The sequence below is a fragment of the Pseudorca crassidens genome, chromosome 6, assembly GCF_039906515.1.
Source record: "Pseudorca crassidens isolate mPseCra1 chromosome 6, mPseCra1.hap1, whole genome shotgun sequence".
NCBI lineage: Eukaryota > Metazoa > Chordata > Mammalia > Artiodactyla > Delphinidae > Pseudorca > Pseudorca crassidens.
Window position 1 is genome coordinate 63,894,034 of NC_090301.1, and position 24,462 is coordinate 63,918,495.

A 24,462-nucleotide genomic window follows, 5' to 3' on the forward strand; every position below is an offset into this window, starting at 1 on the left:
TTGCAGAGGTGGGTAAGATTTTGCCTGGGTTATCAAAGAGTTTAGTGGGGAAATCAGGTCTATAACAGATAATTTCAGCACACAGTGGTAGAGGTGTAGAGGAGAATGGGGGTTACAGAACCCTTCCTGGGGAAATTCGGGGTAGGAAATGACAAAAAGTAAACCAGGGAGGTAGGACCATAGAGGGTCTGTTGGACCACATTAAGAACTTGAGCTTTATCCCAGAGTTGATGGGAACAGTTAAACAGTATTACCTAAGGAGGCAACACGTTCCAATTTATGACTTAAATTCTCCAGGTAACTCAGGTGTGAGAAACAGGGCTCTTGAGAAGTTTAGACTGAAAGCAAGGAAACCGGTTAAGATTCACAGTTGTCCAGGGTAGAGGCAATAAGCTAATGTTTATTATGTACTTGCTATAAATCAAACACTATTCTAAGAACTTTGTTACTAACTTAATCCTCAAAACAACGCTATCAGGTAGGCACCATTAATATCCACATTTTACAGATGCATAACTTCAAGCACGAAGAGGCTAAGGAAACTTGCCCAAGTTCGTGGGCCACACAGCTCTCAGAAGGAGGATTTGAACACAGGCAGTCTGGCTGGAGAATTCAGGCTGTTGCACACTGTGCTACACTGCATCTCCTGAAGATAAGCGCCAGAGATTAGGGGGAAATAAAAGGGCAAATCTCTTTTATTTTGTCCCAAACTGAATTGTTAATTAGCCCTAATTTTGCATTAGTGTTATAGCCGTATCCATAAGAAACTCACTCTCCTAGCCTCTCCTTTTCTCCTTAGAGCTTGGATTCTCTTTTGGCACCCATGTCTCTTTTTTCGCAATTTCATGCTGCCTTTCTGCACCAATGCAACCTACAGGGTGTGTCTTTGAGTAAAACACATTGTGACATTATCGTCGTCAGGTAACCCAGGTCTACGCTTTTGTCTCACCTTAGAATTTCTTACTAGGGGAATACATCAGCCTTGGGGTTCATTTGGTGTGCTTTTCCCCACAGCTTTTGCCTGAGAAGAGCTCAAATTAAATTCAGTCACCTCCATGAGAACATCAGTACCATATGAGATTGTTGTGAAATACGCTGGTACGTAGGGAGAAAAGTGTATCTTTTGAATGATCACTCAGAATACAAACACAAACTGTAAATAGTCATTATCTAAATGTTACTTTTCCTAACTGTCAAAATGTGCAGAATTGGAGTAGTACAGGGAGACTGTAGAGAAAACAGTGTCTGCAGAATGCCTAACTTAGTTGGCCAGAGAAATGTCCCCTCTGCTGCCTGGCCTCTGGTAGCTTACCCCTGGGAGACTCTTTATTTCCTTCTCTGTTTAGATTCAGGAGGGTATTGAGCATCACCATCTTGTTCCATGTGGTTGTTAATGATATTATTACAGCTTCATAAAGGGCAGTACTTACTGTACATTAGGTCAAATGTTATCCAAAAGAGCAAACAGAGACTTCCAGCCCTGACAGAGATTCAAGCCTGAAGTGTGATGCAGGGACACAAAAATAGCAAGAAACAGGGCTTCCCTGGTGGCGCAGTGGTTGAGAGTCCGCCTGCCGATGCAGGGGACACGGGTTCGTGCCCCGGTCCGGGAGGATCCCACATGCCGCGGAGCGGCTGGGCCCGTGAGCCATGGCCTCTGAGCCTGCGCGTCCGGAGCCTGTGCTCCGCAAAGGGAGAGGCCACAACAGTGAGAGGCCTGCGTACCGAAAAAAAAAAAAAAGCAAGAAATAGATGGCTCACACAAAGGTATCATGTACTCCCAGTGGTAGGGCAAGAGGGCCACAATCCCTGGGGCCTTAGTGAGTGTCACCTGTGTCCTGTGTGGTCAAGAGACAGAGAAAGCACCGAGAGCAAAGACAGTGGGCTGTGGAGCACGGAAGGGACAAGTTCAAGGAATAACACAGAGCCTGCATCAGAAACTAGGGGAATGAGTTTTTTTTAACATCTTTATTGGAGTATAATTGCTTTAAAATAGTGTGTTAGTTTCTGCTTTACAACAAAGTGAATCAGTTATACATATACATATGTTCCCATATCTCTTCCCTCTTGCGTCTCCCTCCCTCCCACCCTCCCTATCCCACCCCTCTAGGTGGTCACAAACCACCTAGCTGATCTCCCTGTGCCATGCGGCTGCTTCCCACTAGCTATCTACCTTATGTTTGGTAGTGTATATATATGTCCATGCCTCTCTCTCGCTTTGTCACAGCTTACCCTTTCCCCTCCCCATATCCTCAAGTCCATGCTCTAGTAGGTCTGTGTCTTTATTCCCGTCCTACCCCTAGGCTCTTCATGACATTTTTTTTTCTTAGATTCCACATATATGTGTTAGCTTACGGTATTTGATTTTCTCCTTCTGACTTACTTCACTCTGTATGACAGACTCCAAGTCCATCCACCTCACTACAAATAACTCAATTTCATTTCTTTTTATGGCTGAGTAATATTCCATTGTATATATGTGCCACATCTTCTTTATCCATCAGATGATGGACACTCAAGTTGCTTCCATGTCCTTGCTATTGTAAACAGAACTGCAATGAACATTTTGGTACATGACTCTTTTTGAATTATGGTTTTCTCAGGGTATATGCCCAGTAGTGGGATTGCTGGGTCACATAGTAGTTCTATTTGTAGTTTTTTAAGGAACCTCCATACTGTTCTCCATAGTGGCTGTACCAATTCACATTCCCACCAACAGTGCAAGAGGGTTCCCTTTTCTCCACACCCTCTCCAGCATTTATTGTTTACAGATTTTTTGATGATGACCATTCTGACCGGTGTGAGATGATATCTCATTGTAGTTTTGATTTGCATTTCTCTAATGATTAATGATGTTGAGCATCTTTCATGTGTTTGTTGACAATCTGTATATCTTCTTTGGAGAAATGTCTACTTAGGTCTTCTGCCCATTTTTGGATTGGGTTGTTTGTTCTTTTGTTATTGAGCTGCGTGAGCTGCTTGTAAATTTTGGAGATTAATCCTTTGTCAGTTGCGTCATTTGCAAATATTTTCTCCCATTCTGAGGGTTGTCTTTTGGTCTTGTTTATGGTTTCCTTTGCTGTGCAAAAGCTTTGAAGTTTCATTAGGTCCCATTTGTTTATTTTTGTTTTTATTTCCATTTCTCTAGGAGGTGGGTCAAAAAGGATCTTGTTGTGATTTATGTCATAGAGTGTTCTGCCTATGTTTTCCTCTAAGAGTTTGATAGTGTCTGGCCTTACATTTAGGTCTTTAATCCATTTTGAGTTTATTTTTGTGTATGGTGTTAGGGAGTATTCTAATTTCATTCTTTTACATGGAGCTGTCCAGTTTTCCCAGCACCACTTATTGAAGAGGCTGTCTTTTCTCCACTGTATATTCTTGCCTCCTTTATCAAAGATAAGGTGACCATATGTGCGTGGGTTTATCTCTGGGCTTTCTATCCTGTTCCATTGATCTATCTTTCTGTTTTTGTGCCAGTACCATACTGTCTTGATTACTGTAGCTTTGTAGTATAGTCTGAAGTCAGGGAGCCTGATTCCTCCAGCTCCATTTTTCATTCTCAAGATTGCTTTGGCTATTTGGGGTCTTTTGTGTTTCCATACAAATTGTGAAACTTTTTGTTTTAGGTGTAAAAAATGCCAGTGGTAGTTTGATAGGAACTGCATTGAATCTGTAGATTGCTTTGGGTAGTAGAAACATTTTCACAATGTCGGTTCTTCCAATCCAAGAACGTGGTATATCTCTCCATCTATTTTTATCATCTTTAATTTCTTTCATCAGTGTCTTATAATTTTCTGCATACAGGTCTTTTGTCTCTTTAGGTAGGTTTATTCCTAGATATTTTATTCTTTTTGTTGCAGTGGTAGATGGGAGTGTTTTCTTAATTTCAGAGTTTTCATCATTAGTGTATAGGAATGCAAGACATTTCTGTGCATTAATTTTGTATCCTGCAACTGTACCAGATTCATTGATTAGCTCTAGTAGTTTTCTGGTAGCATCCTTAGGATTCCCTATGTATAGTATCATGTCATCTGCAAACAGTGACAGCTTTACTTCTTCTTTTCCAATTTGGATTCCCTTTATTTTTCTTCTCTGATTGCTGTGGCTAGAACTTCCAAAACTATGTTGAATAAAGGGGAATGAGTTTTATTTGGGAAAGCCAGGAGGGATCAGAAATGACTTGATGGCCACTGAGTAAGCAGGGTTCAGAAGCCCCATAATTTATTTTTGGAAACTAGGGTATCTTAAAACATTAAGCATATACTTGAGGAGCTCTAAATTAACAGCCAGCCCTACCCAGCCCTTCCTTCTCAGCTCACGTTCTGGGTAAGGAGCGTTTTAATTTAGAAATCGGGGTGCAGTCAGGAGAAGGGAGGAAACAGTGACACCCATCTTTTTTAATGAGCATTGCTACTAGAAGAGAAGTTAGCATCACCCTGAATTTTATGTGACATCAGTTAAATGAAGGTATTTTGTAGCACTTTATAACAAATTAGAATCAACGAAATTGAAAATAAGCGTAGCACCTGGGATGAGTAATCGGGTAAGTGGCCAGTTTTGCTATTTTTGCTTTGAGCTGAAGACAGAATTTGAATTTCTAATGTCCCCCGAGGTGTAGGGTTCACAGTTCGGGGACATGGTTTCTGGGATGACTGTTTAAGATGCCAGCAGGTCATTGTTGCCCTCCAGGCTACAACTTGCTTGTAGCCATGTTCCTTAGAAATTGGCCCTACCACAGATGCGTGTCCACCAGAGAGAGGGTTGTGAATTAGTGTAGGACGCAGCTCTGCTTTGGGTGGAACGTTAAAGAGCAGACTGGAAATAGATGACCAGAACAAGGCAGTACGTCATCCACATTTATGGGGAGACTCTAATGAAAGAACTGAAATTCATGTGAAGACTTTACGGCCACTCGTGAAATCAGCCCAAATCCAAGGAACTATTAGAACACTTTCATGCTTTAAGAAAAGGGTGACTCTGCTCAGTTGCTGCAATTTTCGTATAGTCAGAATGCCCTGACACCATCAGTACTGGCTTTAGTGGGCAGGATTTTACAGCAGAGCTTTTCACTCCATGAGCCAATGTTTCTTGTGTAGACTGCTAGATGATTTTAGTATCTGAGATAAGTTCAGGAAACTGTGGAGGAGGCCAAAAGAAGATTGAGGTTGGTGGCCCAGAGTCTGTACATGATGTGTGTAAGTTTGCTGCATGGGCAAAATCGAGGGAGAGAAAAAGATGAGTGGGGGAGACGGGTGTTAACAAAAATGAAACTTTGTTACTAAGATTGGAAGTATTAAGAGGGCAACAGATGAAGATAAAATGGTGCTTGTAATTGTGGTTTATGAAGAGGAACAGGCCAGGGCTTCCCCTGGTGGCACAGTGGCTAAGAGTCTGCCTGCCAATGCAGGGGACACGGGTTTGAGCCCTGGTCTGGGAAGATCCCACGTTGTTGCAGAGCAACTAAGCCCGTGTGCCACAGCTACTGAGCCCGTGTGCCACAACTACTGAAGCCCGTGCGCTGCAGTGAAGAGTAGCCCCCCCCTCGCTGCAACTAGAGAAAAGCCCATGCAGCAACAGACCCAACACAGCCAAAGATAAAATAAATAAAATAAATTTTAAAAATTAAAAAAAGAGAAACAGGCTATATTGAATATATAATTTTTTTCCCTCCACAGCAGATGGATTAAATGAAACTAATCTGCCGAGAAATTCTTGTGTCTAGGTTGTTTTCAGTCAACCTTAGAGAAAAATAAAATTTGCACAGATTTCTTTCTACTTACAAACTTGCTACTTGAAACACTCTTCTCAAAATATTTATATGTTTACTGTTTTCTCCTAAATTGGTTTTCTTTTTCCTTAAAATATTCAGATAACTTTTCAGACGCCTAATTACTGAAGCAGCAGGGGGTTTTCCTCATGAAAAATAAAAATGATGAAGAGGACCTCTCTCCTAATTTCTTCAATATAGTAACTTCACTTTCTTTGACCAATAGTACTTACCTGACGTTCAGGTTTGGTCGTGGAAAGAGGAAGGTGTTAAATTTCCATCGGCATCGCCTGTTGAGGATTCTGTTCATAAACAGTACCCAAAGCAAGAAAGGCTGACTTCTCTGTGAGAGCCTCAAATACGTCATGGCGCCACAGAGAGCAGGATGGGGTCTCTGATGAATCTGGCCAGTACTAAAAACACAGCTGCACTGTTGAGCTCCAAACGGACAGCCTCTAGTGCTTGACCCTGTTCAGCCAGTTCCTGTGTTGCTCAAGGTGGTACTTCACTGCTTTGACAGATCATCGTGCCCTGAAAGCACTAAAACACATGCCTGAGTCGTAGAGGTTATCCACTGTATTTTGTTGCTTTGATAAAAATGGGTGCAGAGAATTGAGTGAATTTATAGGGACAGGAGTTCGAAATGCTGACCTATTATTTCCAGAGAAATGGGTCGTTGCGATACCCTTCCTCTGTTTTGTACTGCCCTCTCCTGGCTAACAGATCTCTTAATAATGAGTGTTGAGAAAAACCAGGTGGTGGAAACAATGGGGGGCTACTATCATTTCTACTTTCCACTAGAAAGTAATTTCTCATTTTATTGTAGAAAACTTGGGGTCAGTGTATAGTGATTAATTCAGATGTGCTGAAGATGTAGATTGTGGTAGAAAACGTCTTTATGAGAGTAGTTTGGTCATTTGTATGGACTTCGTAATGTCTGTGAAAGAGATGATTTTGCAGGTTATTGCATCATTAGATTTTCTGAATCATTGATGTGAAAATCCAGTTATTGGAAATAATTTGGACACTTTTTCTCCATGTTTGTATTTTACAGTGGCTGCTAATTTACAGAAGATTGTAGATGATCCCAAAGCTTTAAAAACATTGACATTTAAGTTGGTAAGTGGAAAGTTATGGAACGAAGGTAAATATTTCGCCATGCTGTGCCAATAAGGAATAATATCATTATTAACCTGTCCTGTAATTCTGCTGTTGGTTTTGGGGGTGGGCATCCGTTTTTGCATTCGTCATTTACCTGGTCAACATTTGGGAAGATTTTCTGGGGTTTTTTGTTTTGTTTTTTAATTGGAATATAGTTGATCTACAGTGTTGTGTTAGTTTCAGGTATACAGCAGAGTGAATCAGTTATACATATACATATATCTACTTTTTTATTAATTCTTTCCCCATATAGGTCATTACAGGTTATTGAGTAGAGTTCCCTGTGCTACAGAGTAGGTCCTTATCAGTTATCTGTTTTATTTATAGTAGTGTGTATATGTCAATCCCAATCTCGCAATTTATCCCTCCCCTCCCTTTCCCCCCTGGTAACCATAAGTTTGTTTTCTACATCTGTGACTCTGTTTTGTAAATAAGTTCATTTGTACCCTTTTTTTATTTTTGGATTCCACATATAAGCGGTATCATATGATATTTGTCTTTCTCTGTCTGACTTACATCACTCAGTATGACAATCTCTAGGTCCATCCACGTTGCTGCAAATGGCATTATTTTGTTCTTTTTTATGGCTTGGGAACAGTTTCTGATCATGACTGGAAAGTTCCTCTTCCATGAGCATAGCTTGTTCTTTTACCATCACATCTTTAATAAGAGTAGCCATTTGAGAAGTCTTGAAGTCTGTACCCTTTTGCTTCCAGTTTGTATGGCAACTTGACCATAAAGACAAAACTAAACTGAGTTTGAAGCAGCACTCTTACTAAAGCTTTCCTGAAGCAAAAGCCAAGTGGTTCTAACGTTTAAAAATTGAGGCCGATTGTTGTAGAAATGGTTTAAGTAATTGGAAGCGATTGTAGAACAGCCCTCTGAAGGCTAGTGAGCAATGACATAACATTTTAACTCCACATTTCAAATCACAGTAACAGGTTCTTGTGGAGAGGAGATATTCCAGCAGTTTTTCTGCAGTAGCAGATTTTAAATTTAAGAACTAGAGTAGCCAGAGATACAGATACTGAGCATTCTGAGGTCCTTGTGAAACTAAGAGATTGTGATCATGGCCAGAAATGGAGAGAAGCCCAAGTAGTCACAAGTGACGATTTTCCTGAAGGTTTTTGCAAGCAGGATGTTAAATGACTCATTTTTTAAATTATAAATTATTCTTATCAAGGGCCAGTCTTGAATGCTGCAAGCAATTTAAGATCTAGATGACCAACACTTTGTTTTGCACAACATACGTTGATGGTCTGTCTGTTTTATTTCTCGTGAAAATTTAATGGAAAATGTGCATGGCCAGAAAATGCTAAATGATTCGTTACAGCAAATGTTAACCTGGTGCTAATTAACTTTCTGGGTCTTGCTCCTCAGCTAAATTCAGAGGGCCAGGCTGAGTGATAAAAGAAAAACACAAAGATTTTCACAGAAAGAATTTAGCTGAAGAAATTCATTTTGTTTTGATAATGAAAGAACATTTTAGTCAGACAAAGAGTGAGAAATTAACAAACTGAAAAATTCATCTTCTAGCTTGGGGCTCCTCTGTCACCTCTATTATGTTTCTAATTCACCTGCATCTTCACAAACATGTTTCACTTATATGAGGATATATGGATGAGAAAGATGACACCCTGTGTCTGCATTTCAAGCCAGTAGTAATGTTTCTTCGGTTTTTTTCTACTGCAAAAAAAGAAGTTACAACATACCACCTCCTGAACATTTTCCCAATTTTGAACATGTAAACCTAGAGATAAGAGATTAAAACTTTTATGCTGGCTTATTCCCATTGTCTCTAAACTCGCCTACCTATAAAATAGGAGTAGCAACCCCAGGCCTTTCATAGTACTGAAGGTTTTGTAGAAACACCCACTATACTGTCCCTAGATAAACTATACTGTCCCTGTGAAACTAGTTCCCTGGATTCGCTCTCTTGAGTCTGTTCTTCTCATCCCCATTCTCAGCCCCCTAGCGGGATCCTCTTATCTTCCCAAACTGAGCTTCCTGCCTACAACTTGCCAGCCTCCAGCTCTGTTTACTACACTGGGGCTCTAGCCCGCGTAATTCTTCGTTAATTCCAAAATGCCCCAAATACTCGACTGGCTCTCCACTGTCCTCTTCTGAAACTCAAACCCTGATCATGGCTAAAGGAAGTCCTCCCCGATCAGACTTCCTTTTAGGTCCTGCTCCACCTTTCTTTATCCCCCCATTCACTTCTTCCCCTAGTCCTCTCTCCTCCTGTTTTCATCAGCTGACCCTTTGTATGTACTCTTCCCTAAAATACCCTTCTCTCCCAACTTCTCCAGGCCTGCTCGCTGTGTCACCAACACCTAGACACGTTCCAGTTTTCTGCCTTAATTTCACTTCTCCAACAAGCTTTTTTCTGGCATCCGATCTTGGCCTCGGTGCTCCTCCTGTATTCTCTCCCCGAAAGGTTATATTATATTGAAATTGTGTAGAATCTTGTTTGTGTCTCTAATAAGTTCAGAGGCTCCAGGCAGGCAGGGATTTCTGTTGGATTCCCTGCACGTAGTAGGGACTTGATCATAATTAATAAAATATATCAGAACACAAACCTCATTTAGGAAAATTTCTCTCAAAATGCCTTGGCCTTGCCTGCAGAAATAACAAGAATCACTGCTATTTCATGTGCATCCACCGTTTGCGGGCCATTGCATGAGGTGTTTTACCTACTTCAGCTCAGTTAATTTAGTCCTCACGAGCCTCCAAGGTGGTGATGTCATTGGGTCCATTTTATGTCTTGGGAATCAGAGGCTCTGTGAGGTTAACTTGCCCAGGATCAAGCAGTGCAGAAGCTGGGAATTCAACCCTGATCTAGCATCACGGCCCAGTGCTCAACAACTATTCAGTCTTACAGGCGGGACCTTGCAGCCTTATGGTTTTACAGGTTTCTGTTTGTGGATTCACCTTTTGGATGACTAGACACACTTACACTGGTTGAGACCAGATCTCCTTTGTACCTTAAGCAGAGTGAGTAATATTGGCCTGTCTGGCGCAGGAGACCTGCAGGAGAAGCCGTGCAAGTTTTTCTTTCCCCTTATAGCTTGAGAATGGATTGGAATGTGTGGCATTCTCAGTAAATGGAAATTGATGGCTTTCCCCCCAAAGACAGTTAAAGGTGTTAAATAAAGCCAAACTCAGGAGTGACCTTCTGTTTCTGTCAGTTAACTCTCCATGCATCCCTAGTTAAAACCTGAGAGGGTTTCTTTGTGGCTGTCGGTTGCCAGCCAGTTTGAGACCCATTTGACGGAGCTCATTTGAAGTGCTCCTTGCCTTAATCTTCTGTCGGACACTAATAACATCCTGGTAAAACCACAGAGATCCAATTTGGTTATTTTATTGAAGACTAAAAGATCAAAGTGTTTCGGAAGCATTTTTCCTCCTAAGCGGCTACTGCTTATAGCCCTTTCATCTCTCAGCTGTTTATCATTTTAATCTCAGCGCTTCCTTTGCTTTCTAAAGGAGAATGTAAGGGGCCTGAAAATTATCGAAAGAGTAGTAGTTAGTATTGTGGTTCTTCACCTGGCTGCACAGTGGTTTCACTGAAGGAATGGTGGAGACACTTTAAAAAATTACGAATGCCTGCGTCCCGTTCCACATAGCCTAATTTAATTGTTCTTTGTGGAGTCTGGGCTCTGGGAACTTGGAAGGCGCCCCTGATGATTCCAGTGTTTAGCCGAGGCTGGGAAGCATTCTATTGGTAGATGACTCCTTCTCCAATCTCTTTCCTCTCCCAGCTCCCACCACAATGTAGGCTTGAAAAGGCTTGAAAAGGCCTCAGGCTTGAAAAGGTGTCTCTTATCTTATATATCTGCTTATATAAGAAGGACAGTGGCCTGAGGGGCAAGGATATTGGTTATTTAAAGAAGTACATTTACTTTTTTTCCTCCACCCAGTGAGATCTTTAGCTTCCTTTGACAGGTAAGATAGTAAGTGAAGTATGATTTCCGTTGTTGACGTGGCTGGGAGCCGGGAGATCAGTAAACCTTCTTACCACTTTCAACAAAGTGGTTCAGGCATAGGCGGCATTTCAGCTCAAGTACTATGTGCTTTGAGTTTGACATATCAGTATGGTTTTATCGTTGTAAGCCTCAAGGCAAGTCTTCATAAATTTTTTTAAGTCATGCTACCTTGCAGTTTTGTAAAGTAGGTAAGTCTTGGCTGCTTTCAGTGTGGGATTTTTAAAATCGTGTTAGTGAAAATGTAAAATATTTAATTTGTTCTTGAAGAAACAACACAAATTGTAAGTACAGTTGACCCTTGAACAGCATGGGTTTGAACTGCACAAATCCAGTTAGACACGAACTTTTTTCAGTAAACACCTACAACAGTACTAACAACCTGTGATTAGTTGAATTCGCAGATGCAGAGGAACCATGTTTAAGGAGGGCCAAATATAAGTTACATTTGGATTTTCCACTGCTTGGAGGGTTGGAACCCCCAACCCCTGCATTGTTCAAGGGTCAACTGTGCATGTAATTAACATCTAGTTGGTACACATTTACGTGAGCCGTACAGATTTTAGTTTCTGAAGTTTAATCACATAGATTGCAGATAACTATACTTCAATTTAAAAAACTGCTGATTTCCAAAGTTGTGTTAATGTCTGCTGTACAGCAGAATGATTCAGTTATACACATATAAACATTCTTTTTGAATATTCTTTTCCATTATGGCTTATCATAGGATATTGAATATAGTTCCCTGTGCTATTAGAGTAGGACCTTGTTGTTTATCCACTCTATATATAAAAGCTTACATCTGCTAACCCTAACCTCCCACTCCATCCCTCCCCCAACCCCCTTCCCTGTTGGCAACCACCAGACAATTCTCTACGTCCGTGATTCTGTGTCTGTTTTGTAGGTAGGTTCATTTGTGTCATATTTTAGATTCCACATATAAGTCATATCATATGTTATTTGTCTTTCTTTTTCTGACTTCACTTAGTATGATCATCTCTAGTTGCATCCATGTTGCTGCAAATGGCATTATTTCATTCTTTTTTATGGCTGAGTAGTATTCCGTTGTATATATGTACCACATCTTCTTTATCCCTTCATCTGTCGATGAATATTTAGGTTGTTACCATGTCTTGGCTATGGTGAATAGTGGTGCTATGAACATAGGGGTGCATGTATCTTTTTGGATTAGAGTTTTGTCCAGATATGTGCCCGGGAGTGGGGTTGCTAGATCGTATGGTAGCTCTATTTTTAGTTTTCTGAGGATCCCCATACTGTTCTCCATAGCGTCTATACCAACTTACATTCCCACCAGCAGTGCAAGAGGGTTCCCTTTTCTCCACACCCTCTCCAGCATTTGTTATTTGTAGACTTTTTAATGATGGCCATGCTGACTGGTGTGAGGTGTTACCTCATTGTATTATAGTTTTGATTTGCATTTCTCTAGTAATTACTGACGGTGAGCAGCAGATAGCAATTTTATAAGCATTGGTAATTAATGACTAAAGAGCCTTATTTCCCGAGGCTGCACAACTAAGGCAACATTCCCCAAAGTACAGGTAAAGCCAGGACTGAAATGATATAAAAACTAGCTGAGAGTATTAAACTTACTCCCCCTGCTGAAACTGTCAGTTCAAGAAGGTCCATGTAGCATAGCAGCTGTCTCCTGTTCAGTGTGAAACAATGGTTCTGCAAAGTGTGGTCCCCAGATGGACAGTGTCAGCTTCACCTGGAAACTTGATAAAAATGTGAATTCTGGGGCCCCATCCCAGGCCTAAGGAATCAGAATGTTGGGGGAATGGGGCACAGGAATCCATGTGTTAACACGCTCTCCACATGATTCTGATGCTGAAGTTTGGGAACTCCCGTTCTAAAGGAAAGGGAGGTTCACACTTTGCGGCACACTAGGGTAGAACAGAGGTTCTCAAACTGCTGAACCTTTGAATCACCTGAGGAGGTCAGAAACTCTCCAGGTGGTGAGGAATCCTTATGATCGATGCTGGACAACCGCATCTTCAACTCCTCCGCAGGATGTGGGCCACACCTGCTGGTGTGTCAGGAGGGATGGGGAAATGGGGGCTTTCAGGAATCAGTACAGACACTTGAGTGAGAGCAGTGGTGTTACACTATCATGCTACAGTCCTGATAACGGATACATTTTCCTTTGAAGCGGAGTTCTCAAAGTGAGGGTACTGAACTTCTGGGATTCCTTGAAACCATTTTAAGGGACCCTGAGTGTCAAAACTTTTCATAACAATACTAAGGTGTTACTTGGCCTTTTCCATTGTGTTGACATTTGGTGTAAAAGCCATTGTGGTTAAAGCTACTGATGTTGGCACACATCAAGGCAGGAACATCAAACCGTAGTAGTAGGCATCATCTTCAAAGCACTCATTCCATCACTCAGCAAGTAAATAAAATTTTAAGAAATAAGTGGACCTGGCTCAAGTCCCCACTTGAGAACACATCTTTTCTTCAGTACTGAAGTATGATGGTTGTCTCCAGGAAGAGCACTGGTGAGTTGTTGGAGTTGTGAGCCGAACTAGCCATATTTTTTTTTCATGGAATATCACTTTTACTTGGAAGAACAACTGACAAACATTGGCTATTCAGACTAGGGATTTGGCAGACTTGTTTTTCGAAATGAACCAAGTAAGCCTGACACTTTAAGGAAAACAACTGACAAATTTGTTGTCGATAAGAAACTTCAGATTTCAAGCAAAAACAGGATTTTAGAAAACTTGTGTCTGCCATGGTAAGCTTGAGAGAAACACCCCCCGCCCGACCCCCAGTACTTAAAGGCATTTCTGATGAGATTGGGGATGGGTAATATTAATAAATATGATTTGTTGATATTGTTTAATGTCAACATTTGGAAGGTTTGCATAGCTCAGTGATGCTAAAACATCATACACAGGTAACAGATCCATTCAAAGGTAAAACAGACCACTGTTTACTATAATAGTTATGAAAAGTTGAATGTGATGGTTTCACATTCTACATTGCAACTAAGCTTTAAGAAAATACCACTTGGCAGTCAGCCTCGCAGTGGTCCCCATGGCAGAGAGTGCAGTTGAGAGGAAGATCCGGCCTTCTTCCCAGGGCCCTCCAGGTCCTCCTGCCTCGGGGCCAGCAGGGGAGCTGAGGGGCCCGGGGACAGGCTCAGGGCTGTGTCCCCCGGCGTCCTCTCAACTAACACTGTGTCCCCCGGTGTCCCCCCGGCCACCCACTGGCTGGGCCCAGGCGTTGAAGCAGCAGCGAACCTCCCTCCCCCATCCCACCTCCACGACGCAGTGACGGCGACTGTCTGCACGGGTCGCGGCCCATGGAGGCCTCAGCAACTGGAGTATATATGGACACTGCCATTAAGGGTAACCAAATAGTTGATGAGGAGAAGTTTCTTTTTGTAGAAGCATTCAGCTAGCAAATAAGGAAGGAATGATTGATAGAATATCATCATTTTGCAGCCCCTGATGAATGAATGGATCTTGACAATGCTCACCATTGGCGTTATGAAAAGACGTTCTCCTGAATAAAAAGGAACCTGAATCTGAAAAAAGAAAAAAAAGAAAAAACCACTTGGCAAGTTTCGGCATAGTAACAAATGATATCCACAATTATCTGGAAAGGCTATTAAGATACTCTTCCCTTTTCCAACTACCTATTTTGTGAAAGACTGGATTTTCTTTATACACTTTAAGGAAAACAGAGCAATAGAGTGAATGCAGATGCAGGTGTAAGAAGCCAGCCATCTTCTATTAAGCAAAAGATTAAAGATTTGCAAAAATGGAAGAAGTAGTGCCACTCTTCTCATATTTTTGTTTTAGGAAACTATGATTATTTATTTTTCATGAAGATTTTATTAGCACACAGTGGGTTTATTTCTATAATGTTTAAAGAATCAGTAAATGAATACTTTAGAAATAACTATTTTCTAAGATGGTCAGTACCAGATAATCTACATAAACATGTTTTATGTTTTAAAATATATTTAGTACTTTAACATTACTAAAAATATTTTTTATTGAAATATAGTTGATTTACAACTTTGTGTTAATTTCTGCTATACAGCAAAGTGATATTCTTTTTTTTAATATTCTTTTTCCATTATGGTTTTATCATAGGATACTAAATATAATAGTTCCCTGTGCTATACGGTAGGACCTTGTTGTTTCTCCATTTATATCTATAATAACTTTAACCCCAGCCTCCCACTCCATCCTTCCCCCAACCCCCTCCCCCTTGGCAACCACAAGTCTGTTCTCCATGTCCATGGGTTTGTTTCTATTTCGCAGACAGGTTCATTTGTGTCATATTTTAGATTCCACATAAATGATACCATATGGTATTTGTCTTTCTCCTTCTGATTTACTTAATACGATAATCTCTAGGTCCGTCCATGTTGCTGCAAATGGCATTATGTCATTCTTTTTTATGGCTGAGTATTTCATTGTATATATTGTACCACATCTTCTTCATCCATTCTGTTGATGGACATTTAGGTTGTTTCCATGTCTTGGCTGTTGTGAATAGTGCTATGAACATAGGGGTGCATGTATCATCTTTTTTGGATTAGTTTCGTCTGGATATATGCCCAGGAGTGAGACTGCTGGATCATATGGTAACTCTAGTTTTCTGAGAAACATCCATACTGGCTGCACCAACTTACATTCCCACCGACAGTGTAGGAGGGTTCCCTCTTCTCCACACCCTCTCCAGCATTTGTTATTTTTAGACTTTTTAACGATGGCCATTCTGACCGGTGTGAGGTGGTGCCTCATTGTAGTTTTGATTTGCATCTCTCTAATAATTAGCGATTGAGCATCTTTTCGTGTGCCTGTTGGCCATCTGTATGTCTTCTTTGGAGAAATGTCAGTGTAGGTCTTCTGCCCATTTTTTGATTGGGTTGTTTGTTTCTCTGTTGTTGAGTTGTATGAGCTGTTTGTATAGTTTGGCTCTGTCCCATTTGTTTATAAAAATAATTTTTTTAACATCTCTAAGTCGGTACAATAAATGTAACCCACAGAGACAGAACTGTTGGGAGTTCTTGATAAAGTTTGAGAACTGCTGCGTTAAGGGTTTCTGGTCACTTTTCTCTAGATGTATGTTGCCCTCGTGAGCATTTTGCAAGCCGCAAAGAGGCAAGGACTTGGCATTAAGAGAGAGCTAGCAAGATAGTTGGAGGAGGGAGGGCTGAGTGCCTTGCAGCAAAGCCAAACCCCCGGCCTGTGCCTCTTTGCCAGGAAACAGAACATAGGACGGGACGTGGGCCCCCTATGCCGTGTACCCACATAATCACTGACTACACATTCTCACTTCTATTACTCTTCACTGGAAGGATTTTAATGTTTTTATTTCTAGCCATTTTAACCTCCTGCTATTCACATTTACAAATTTCTGATGTAGCTTTCAAATGCACTGACGTGCTCCACACTTGCTAGTCTGACCTTTGTCAACAGCAGCAGCAATAGCTTGACCTCAGATGTTTGTCAGTTGTCTACACAGATTGTCTCTGCCCGCATCAGTGGGCTGAGTAAATGACGCTGTGAGCAATAGCGACAAGGAGAGAAGGGGAGGTTTAGGGAAGGATAGGATAGGTTTAGGGAAGGGAGGATAGATCAAGAAACAGAGGTAGTAGAAGGAGAAAATTGGTGGGGTGGTATGGTAAGCAGTATCAGTATGCCTGCTTTGTTCAGTGATTAGAAGCACTTCTGACCTTTCTGCCCCTGGCAATGCAAACAATGGAAATTGGAAATGGTATTTTACTGAATATCTTATCTGTCAAGTGAAACTAGAGACATCGTTAGACAGACACAAAGTTTGTTAATATTCCTACTCTTTAGGCTATGGATTTTCTTATCAAGCATAGCTGCTCACACTGTTATTTTAAGGATAATTATTTTAAAATATTAAGTTATATGTTCTAATTAGCTGCTTATTTTAAAGGAAAATGCTGGGGTTGGCAAAGGGCTGGTTTCCGTACGTTTTTTTGGAGCAATGCTAAGCAGCTTCACCGTGATGATTTTGGAAAGGGCTTCGTACCCTGGGAAACTAATTGTTTCAACAATAATTTAGCAGGCATTAGGCCAAGAAAAGGTTTGTATGGCCCTTTGGTAATTAACTAACTGCCCATTCCCAGGCATTCAAACTTCCTTCCCCCCACTCGTAGTACTTACATAATGTCCAGTTGTGATTTTTGTACTACAGTGAAGAGGCAAATTAGAATGGTGATCTGAGTACTGTGTGCGTGTGTAGGAGGGGGAGGTCAAAAAGAGGAGAATAAGCTGAATTAGGGCCAGTGAAAGCTTTGATGGGCAATGGCTTATTTGCAGTTTCTTTGGATTTTGCAATGATAAAGTATTTGGCACTCTATAACTTGGTAATAAATAATATGTCCTAGATTATTATAAATTGTTTACACATATTTAAACAACAGTTGTCTGTTATGAGCTGTTCCACTCACTTTTTTTTGGCCAGTTTGACAAAGGAAGTGATTTTGATAAAAACCAAATTACCCTTGAGTGTGACCTGTTAGATCTCTCCTGCTCACTTTCATAATATTCTTTTAAAAGTAAAGCATATTTAAAAGCATTTTACTTAGTTGTTGAGATTGTGTATGTACCTTCTGCGCAGTCCTGTGTTCATCGGTGGTTCCAGTGGTGGTGTTTTCACGGGTAACAAATCCCTTCTGTACTGGAGGTCCAGATTTCTCAGGGTCGTTAGCGCCCAGTAGTCACTGAAGAAAGTGATTCTTAGGATGTCTCCTGGAAGAGATGAGACACCTGGCCCCGTGAAGACGGTGCTTGGATCTGCCGTCACACGAACACGTCTGTAAAAAACCAGTAGCAACCAACCAGCACTGAGCGTTTCTTTTTCCCTTTTCAGGCTTCTGGCTGTGATGGGTCGGAGATTCCCGACGAAGTGAAGCTGATTGGGTTTGCTCAGTTGAGTGTCAGCTGATGTCTGTCCCTTGATGTCGCCCTGATCTGCCATGCCTCCCCCTCGCCGTGCCCTCCCCCCAACCTTTCCCTCCCCTGCCACTTCCTCCCACCCCCTAGCAAAATCAGAGGATTGTGAAGAGGCCGGCTTCAACATAACGGGATAAAAAAAGAATTTTTTTAAACTTAACAACACTGAGTTCTGCTTTATTCTGTAGCAACCCACAGTATGAGAACAAGCAAACACCACAGCTGCACGACTGTTGCTCATTTTTCCAAAAGCTATTTAATACCCTCAGCAGTCAATTCGGATCTCCCTTACGTGAAAAGAATCTGAAACACACTCAGGTGGTCCTATTTATTGGCAACGAAAGGAATTTTTTCTATCAGAAGCCTATTTCTTCTCTCATTGTTGTCCTTCCTTTCTGTTATAATACTTTATTGTACATCTGACAATACTGCCTCTTCTGTTGTATTTAGAAATTAATATAAAATTAAGATTTATTAGCCGAACTTGAATTCTAGTTTTAAAACTGACTGTGAATTTTATTTTTCATATATTTATGCATTACACACCTTAGCTAGAAGAAAGAGAAAAACGTTTTTGATTATATATGCTTCTTGCAGTTAGTTACTCTCTTGTTATTTAAACAAAAAGTTTCAGGTCTATCTTTGGAGTATTTATAACTTGTGATTTTTTGAAATGACTGAATTAGGAACTAGGATGCTTACTCTTTTTGGTTTGCCTGAAAACCAGTCCACAAGCTGATTGTCTCTTGGGAGAGGGAGGTGCCTTGCAAAAACAAAAAACAAAAAAACTTTCACATTAAGAATGTGCCTGAGGCTGCTTTACTCTGGAATAGTCTCAGATCTAAAATTTCCTCTACATAAAGTGGCATATGTAAGTTTTGCTTCACTGGGACGTTTAGGATGCTCTATAAAACGTTGCCATTCTATTAGATTGCTAATTATGTACCCACCTCTGATTTGACATCTCCTGAAGTGATAGGATCTGTCGTTCCAAAGGTGATAAACTTGAACATATACCAGAATCCGTGTTTTACTTGAAATTCTGCAGAATACCCAGATGGAGTGAAAAATAATAGAAAGGGTTTTGTGCAATGACCAAAAGGTAAAACGCTGTTAAGTTTCAAGAATAAATACTTTCAACCCAAATAGCCCTCTGCTTGACTGTACATTATGGAATAGTAAACCTTAGGATTTTCAAAATTGGAGTCTCAACTTTCAGGGAGGTGGCTCCCAGATGGTAGCATTTGCTCTTTCCTAGCTAACCCTAGATACGGCAGCTCTTTAATGTACTTTAAAAAGCAAATATATATTACTAAGGACAAAAAAGTTATTTATAATTGCCTTGTCATAATTGTTAAGGTGTTCTAGAGCCATTTGCATACAATTTAATGTAATTTCATTCCATTCTATTGTTTACACAACAATTACTCAAAGATGACTGCAAAGGTAAAAGGAAAATAAAAGTGTATTATTGCACAAAGAGGTAGTGTCACATTGTTTCATTCCTCCTCTAGGCAGTGTCTGCACTGCTGCAGTGATATTTAGTGCTTTCATAAAATGCCTAGTGAGAATTAACTGGTGAAAAGTGCCCCGGAGGAAGACTAAGGCATCCATCAGGCATCCGTCCAGTCACAGAAAATCAGGTATGACAATTGCTTGATAAAAGAATGAATGAAAGACAAACATTCACGCTCCATGTAGACAGTCTGTCTTTAAGTCAAAAAACCACAGGGCTGCAGGGGACAAGTGAGAAGAATTCCTTCCAACTGCTAAGGCAGGAGTGGTTATAGGACTTGTCCAGGGCCTTTCAGAGCTTCCTGCAGAGCTGGCCTCCTAGGGCCCTGGCTCCCTGACATCCACTGCACAACTTGTGGCCAAAAAACTGTGTAAGAAAAGACCCTCATATTCTTCTCAGAATAAAACGTACATGAGGAACTGTAGCGCTCTCTTTTGCAATATAGTAAAGAATAATGCTATATTTTCTTTACGCCCATATTCCCATATCTTTCCTAATGATATCTGAGGGCGCTTACATATATTTATATACCAAGATACAGACTTTCAAATACATAAACAAATTAGGATGAAGGGTCAGTAAGATCTGGCTAACAAGATGAATGCAGGTATAAAGTTAGGACACAGAAGTTCATGATGAGGTCCTGCACCATTGCTAGAGCAGCACACAGATTGGGATTAGAGCTTCCAACACAGCAACAGTGAAGAGGAACACTTTTTTTTTCTCTCAAGGAGAAACACGATTTTTCCTAGTTCTAAAGCCTGAGATGAAATTCTTCTTGGAAGTTCGAGTTATGTATTCAGAAACTTAAAAACTCTCAAAGCATTGATACATATATCGCAAGTTTTGAACACTTACTTACCCTTTCTAGTACTTTCTGCGGGGGCCCAGATGTGTAGGGTATATGATAGGAAATGCTGGTCAGCCAGGAGCTGAGAGTGTGATCCAAGCAGTTGCTCTCACTTGCGGTCTAGAAAGATAAAACACATTTAAAACTGAGTGGAATGAGTGGGCTACGTTTCCTTTAGGCAGTGCTCTGTGACTGTTTCTCCTAATCTATCAGGCTTTTGATTAAACCTGACACATTGTGATTGTGCTCACTGGCAAAGACCTAAACTTCGCTAACACAGATATTTGGACAGCTTCACATGCTGTGACAAACAGGAGGGTTTACATTTCTTCGTAAAATCAAGGCACTCACATCTCATACCTAAATATATACAAAAAACTGTCCCACATCCCATGTGTCTCTACTGTGGTCAACTTGCAAAGATCTAAAATAGAAGGAAGTTATCATTATCTTTTTTTTTTTTTTTTTTTTTGCGGTACGCAGGCCTCTCACTGTTGTGGCCTCTCCCGTTGCGGAGCACAGGCTCTGGACGCGCAGGCTCAGCGGCCATGGCTCACGGGCCTAGCCACTCCGCGGCAGGTGGGATCTTCCCGGACCGGGGCACGAACCCATGTCCCCTGCATCGGCAGGCGGACTCTCAACCACTGCGCCACCAGGGAAGCCCCAATATATTGTTCTTGTATGAACAAAATGGTTTTCTGTATATAAGACAACTTTTAGAGACACCTACAAATCGTGTGTGATGAAAACTTAATTTCTTTTTCCAAATAATTATCTGTGTAAAGTTATAAATTTCCCTATGTGTTGTTACATACATGCTGGTAAATATGGTCTATCTTCATGCCTCTTCTTCATGTGGGAGTAGGGTGAAGTAGCAGTCTTTAGGGGAAGAGCCAAGAATTCTCTCAAAAAACAAATCTAGTCCCATATAGGATCCTAGCATGGGGAATTTTTATATCAGGATTTTCACTCATCTCAACAGTGCACCTGTGGTCTATTTTGTGTTGAGCAATATACCTTCCTGGTGAACCCTCCAAGTTAAATTGGTAAGCAGAATCTACAGTTAAGTAATTAAATTACAGAGATGATGAACATGAGCTAATTAACATTGGAGGACTTCTGCCCAGTTAGGATTTGCATTTGATAGTAAATAATCTTAGGTCTTCTTTTGCCTTAGAGGTGTATTTGATAAGAGAAGCTGTCACTTAGTGAGGCCCATTAAGTTTGTGACAGTACAATCATATGATCAGTTTAAAATATTTATCCATTCATATAGCAGAGAGCATGCTTCTAGCTCATCCAAAAGTGGCTTTAGCCAATTATGATACAATTAAAGGAACTCAGATATATCCCCATTTTTCTGCTGCACACATTTATTGTCTAATTTGTTAGGAAATCCTAGCCCACTTCATACTCTCACCAGGACATTAAGGGGCAGGTTGGGTTTAAGTATAAGTGGTGTGCCAGGGTGGGTGGTACTAGAAACTACCCTTAGGGCCAGAATGTCCCAACCTAGAACTATGTAATGCTTTCTAGGGTTCTAAGTTTCAAGAGGTCTATTACTAGGCCAAATAGGCATAAACAACTGGTTTTCAAGTGACAGTTTCCATTGTATATTGGCATGAACTAAAATTTCAAGTAATGAGCTTTGATCATACGAGAGTGTTTCCTTTAAGCTGATGCAATACTTGCTAGAATTAGCTGCTTAGGATGTGCACTACCAAGAATGAGTAAAATATTTAATGCATATAAAGAGTGGAGACTGTAAAGGCATATTTTAAAAATATTAAGTGACTGACTCCCTCAGGGACCCTAGACACAATATCAACACCCAAAAACACCACATGAAAGGAGCTGGCACTCCACTGGAATAGACACGCCATAAAAAACAGCCAAAAGTACCTGTTTCCAGAAGGTCCCAGTGGTTGCCTCGGTGCTATTTTGCCACAGAGAAAAAGCGTGGTCCAATAACAGTGATGTTTCTTTACCTGTCTTCTTATACCTTGCTCAGCATGTATGGCTGGTTTGGGGACCTAAAAAAAAGGAGAAAAATTTGCACTGTTAGCATACCAGCTACTGTGCATCTATGTCAAACCAATGGATGCTAAGAAAGGTACATAAAACTTCCCCACATGAATTGTAGCATACAAAATGAGCATCATTGGCTGAAGAGGTTTGCTGAACCTGTATAATGCAGCTTATAACTCAAAGGGCAAGGAATATTATTTAAAATTACCATCTTATGCTATTATTTGAATTTGCTACAGAATGAAGACAGGTATTATTGTTTAGGTAAAATGTTCAGTAAACTAATGAGTCTATAATCTGGAAGAAGTAGGATAGCGCCCTTTAAAAAATGGTATAGAGGGCTTCCTTGGTGGTGCAGTGGTTAAGAATCAGCCTGCCAATGCAGGGGACATGGGTTCAATCCCTGGTCCAGGAAGATCCCACATGCCACGGAGCAACTAAACCCATGCACCACAACTACTGAGCCTGCGGTCTAGAGCCCATGAGCCACAACCACTGAGCCTGCGTGCCACAACTACTGAAGCCTGTGCTCCGCAACGAGAAGCCACCGCAATGAGAAGCCCGTCACCGCAACTAGAGAAAGCCCGTAAGCAGCAGTGAAGACCCAATGCAGCCAAAAATTAAAAACTAAATTTTTTTTTAAATGGTATAAACAACACTCCAGTCCAACCTCCACCCAGATGGACAATTTGGTATTGAACGATTCTGGCAGCAGCGCTTAGATGTGTAAAGGAACATTACGTTCAAAATTAGCAGGTGCTCAGAGTGAGATTGAGTACATTCAGGTAGATTTTTCACATACAAAAGTAGTTTTCTTCTCTCTGCAAACTCTATGGGATTCTGAAGAAAGAAAGAAGTGAATTAAGAGGAGGAGATCAAGATGGCGGAGTAGGAGGATGCGGAGCTCACCTCCCCGCCATGAACACATCAGAAATACCTCTACATGTGGAGCAATTCTCACTAGAAACAAACTGGAGACTGGCAGAATGACTTATACAACCAAGGCTGTGAGAGAGATCCACACAGAGTCAGGCAGGAAGAGGGGAGATGCAATCAGGTCAGGACCTGTGCCCCTGGGAGGGGACACAAAAGAGGAGGGGGATTACACAGCCTCAGAGATCGTCCCTGGGGAGTGAGGGGTCTGAACCACATATCAGGCACGCCATCCCTGGGGTCCAACACTGGGAGGAAAGATCCCCTTAGCAGGTTTGAAGGCCAAGGAGACTGACAGCAGGGCTGCCAGAAACCTAGACTACTCTTATGAAAGGTGCATGCATGCTTACTCCCTCAACAAGGCAGTGGAAGCAGATTGAAATGACCCAGGACTTTGGCTGGTTTTCTGCAACTGCCCCATTGCAGGCCCAAGGCCAAGCTGAGCACCCACCGTGGCCCCTCTTGCTCTGCAGAGCAGCTCCACACTAGGGCAAAGGCTGCTGTAGCTAAGTGCATAGCTGTCAGGGACAGAGTCTGCTCAGACCTGGCAAGGCATCCATCCTGGTGTTCACAGGGGTGAAAGATCAGTGCTCTGACTGGGGCCGGGACCACCCCAGTGCACACTGTGGCCCCTCTTGCTCCACAGCACAGCTCCCCACTAAGGCAAAGGCTGCCACTGCGGAGCAGAGTATGCAGTCGTGGAGGATGGAACCAGCTTGGACCCAGCACTGTATCTGAACAGGGTGAGGATGGCCATCACTGGCACTTGCAGAGGCAGCAGATTGGGAGTGATCTGGAGCTTTGACTGGTGTGGAACAGTCAAAGCAATGGAACACCCCAGCTCACACCCTGGCCTGCACGGGACACCTACTCCCACAATGCTCCCCTGCAGGGCAAAGGTGCCCATGCTGGGAGGGAAGAGAGCACACACTTAGAGGGAACATTACCTGACCCTCAGGGCTTCTGCTCCAGCAACTTTAGACCCGCCCCCTCCCTCGATAGGGTGATGTTGGCCACTGGGCAGAGGAGAAACCCCCTGTCACACCTGGGTCTAGCTCTAGCCCTCCCCCATCTCTGCCATCTCCAAGTTCCACCTTCTAGCAAGGTGACAGCTGCCAGCACACCTGGAAGAGGAATGTGACTTATGCTCACTTCAGATCCAGCTCACCCACAAAAGCCACTGGGCACATGCAGACTGCATAAGGACACTCCCACACAAGGACACCCCGTCAGGACCAGGATAAGTAACTGTTTCA

The 24,462-nt window shown here is 41.7% G+C and overlaps 1 protein-coding gene and 2 long non-coding RNA genes across 8 annotated transcripts in view; 1 reads left to right on the forward strand and 2 right to left on the reverse strand.

Annotated features, from left to right (window-relative positions):
* The window catches only part of STK39 (serine/threonine kinase 39), a 485,881-nt gene extending 466,520 nt beyond the window's left edge, over positions 1-19,361 (forward strand). For 4 of the 5 annotated variants that reach the window (XM_067741649.1, XM_067741650.1, XM_067741646.1 and 1 more), the window contains 2 exons: positions 6,822-6,886; positions 17,797-19,361. In XM_067741649.1, the coding sequence (XP_067597750.1) occupies positions 6,822-6,886; positions 17,797-17,871 (140 nt within the window). In that variant the 3' untranslated portion in view covers positions 17,872-19,361. The remainder of the gene's footprint in view (positions 1-6,821; positions 6,887-17,796) is intronic. The other variant, XM_067741647.1, reaches the window with a different exon arrangement.
* LOC137226566 (uncharacterized) lies at positions 13,841-17,828 on the reverse strand. Its single transcript, XR_010944405.1, has 2 exons — positions 17,534-17,828; positions 13,841-14,461 (listed from the first exon to the last, which is right to left on the reverse strand). It is a non-coding gene; the product is annotated as an uncharacterized lncRNA (long non-coding RNA).
* Positions 19,362-20,257: 896 nt separating the features above from the next.
* Positions 20,258-24,462, reverse strand: part of LOC137226565 (uncharacterized) — a 115,194-nt gene continuing 110,989 nt past the window's right edge. For both annotated transcript variants that reach the window (XR_010944404.1, XR_010944403.1), the window contains 2 exons: positions 22,148-22,278; positions 20,258-20,365 (listed from right to left, as the gene is read on the reverse strand). This is a non-coding gene — a long non-coding RNA (uncharacterized lncRNA). The remainder of the gene's footprint in view (positions 20,366-22,147; positions 22,279-24,462) is intronic.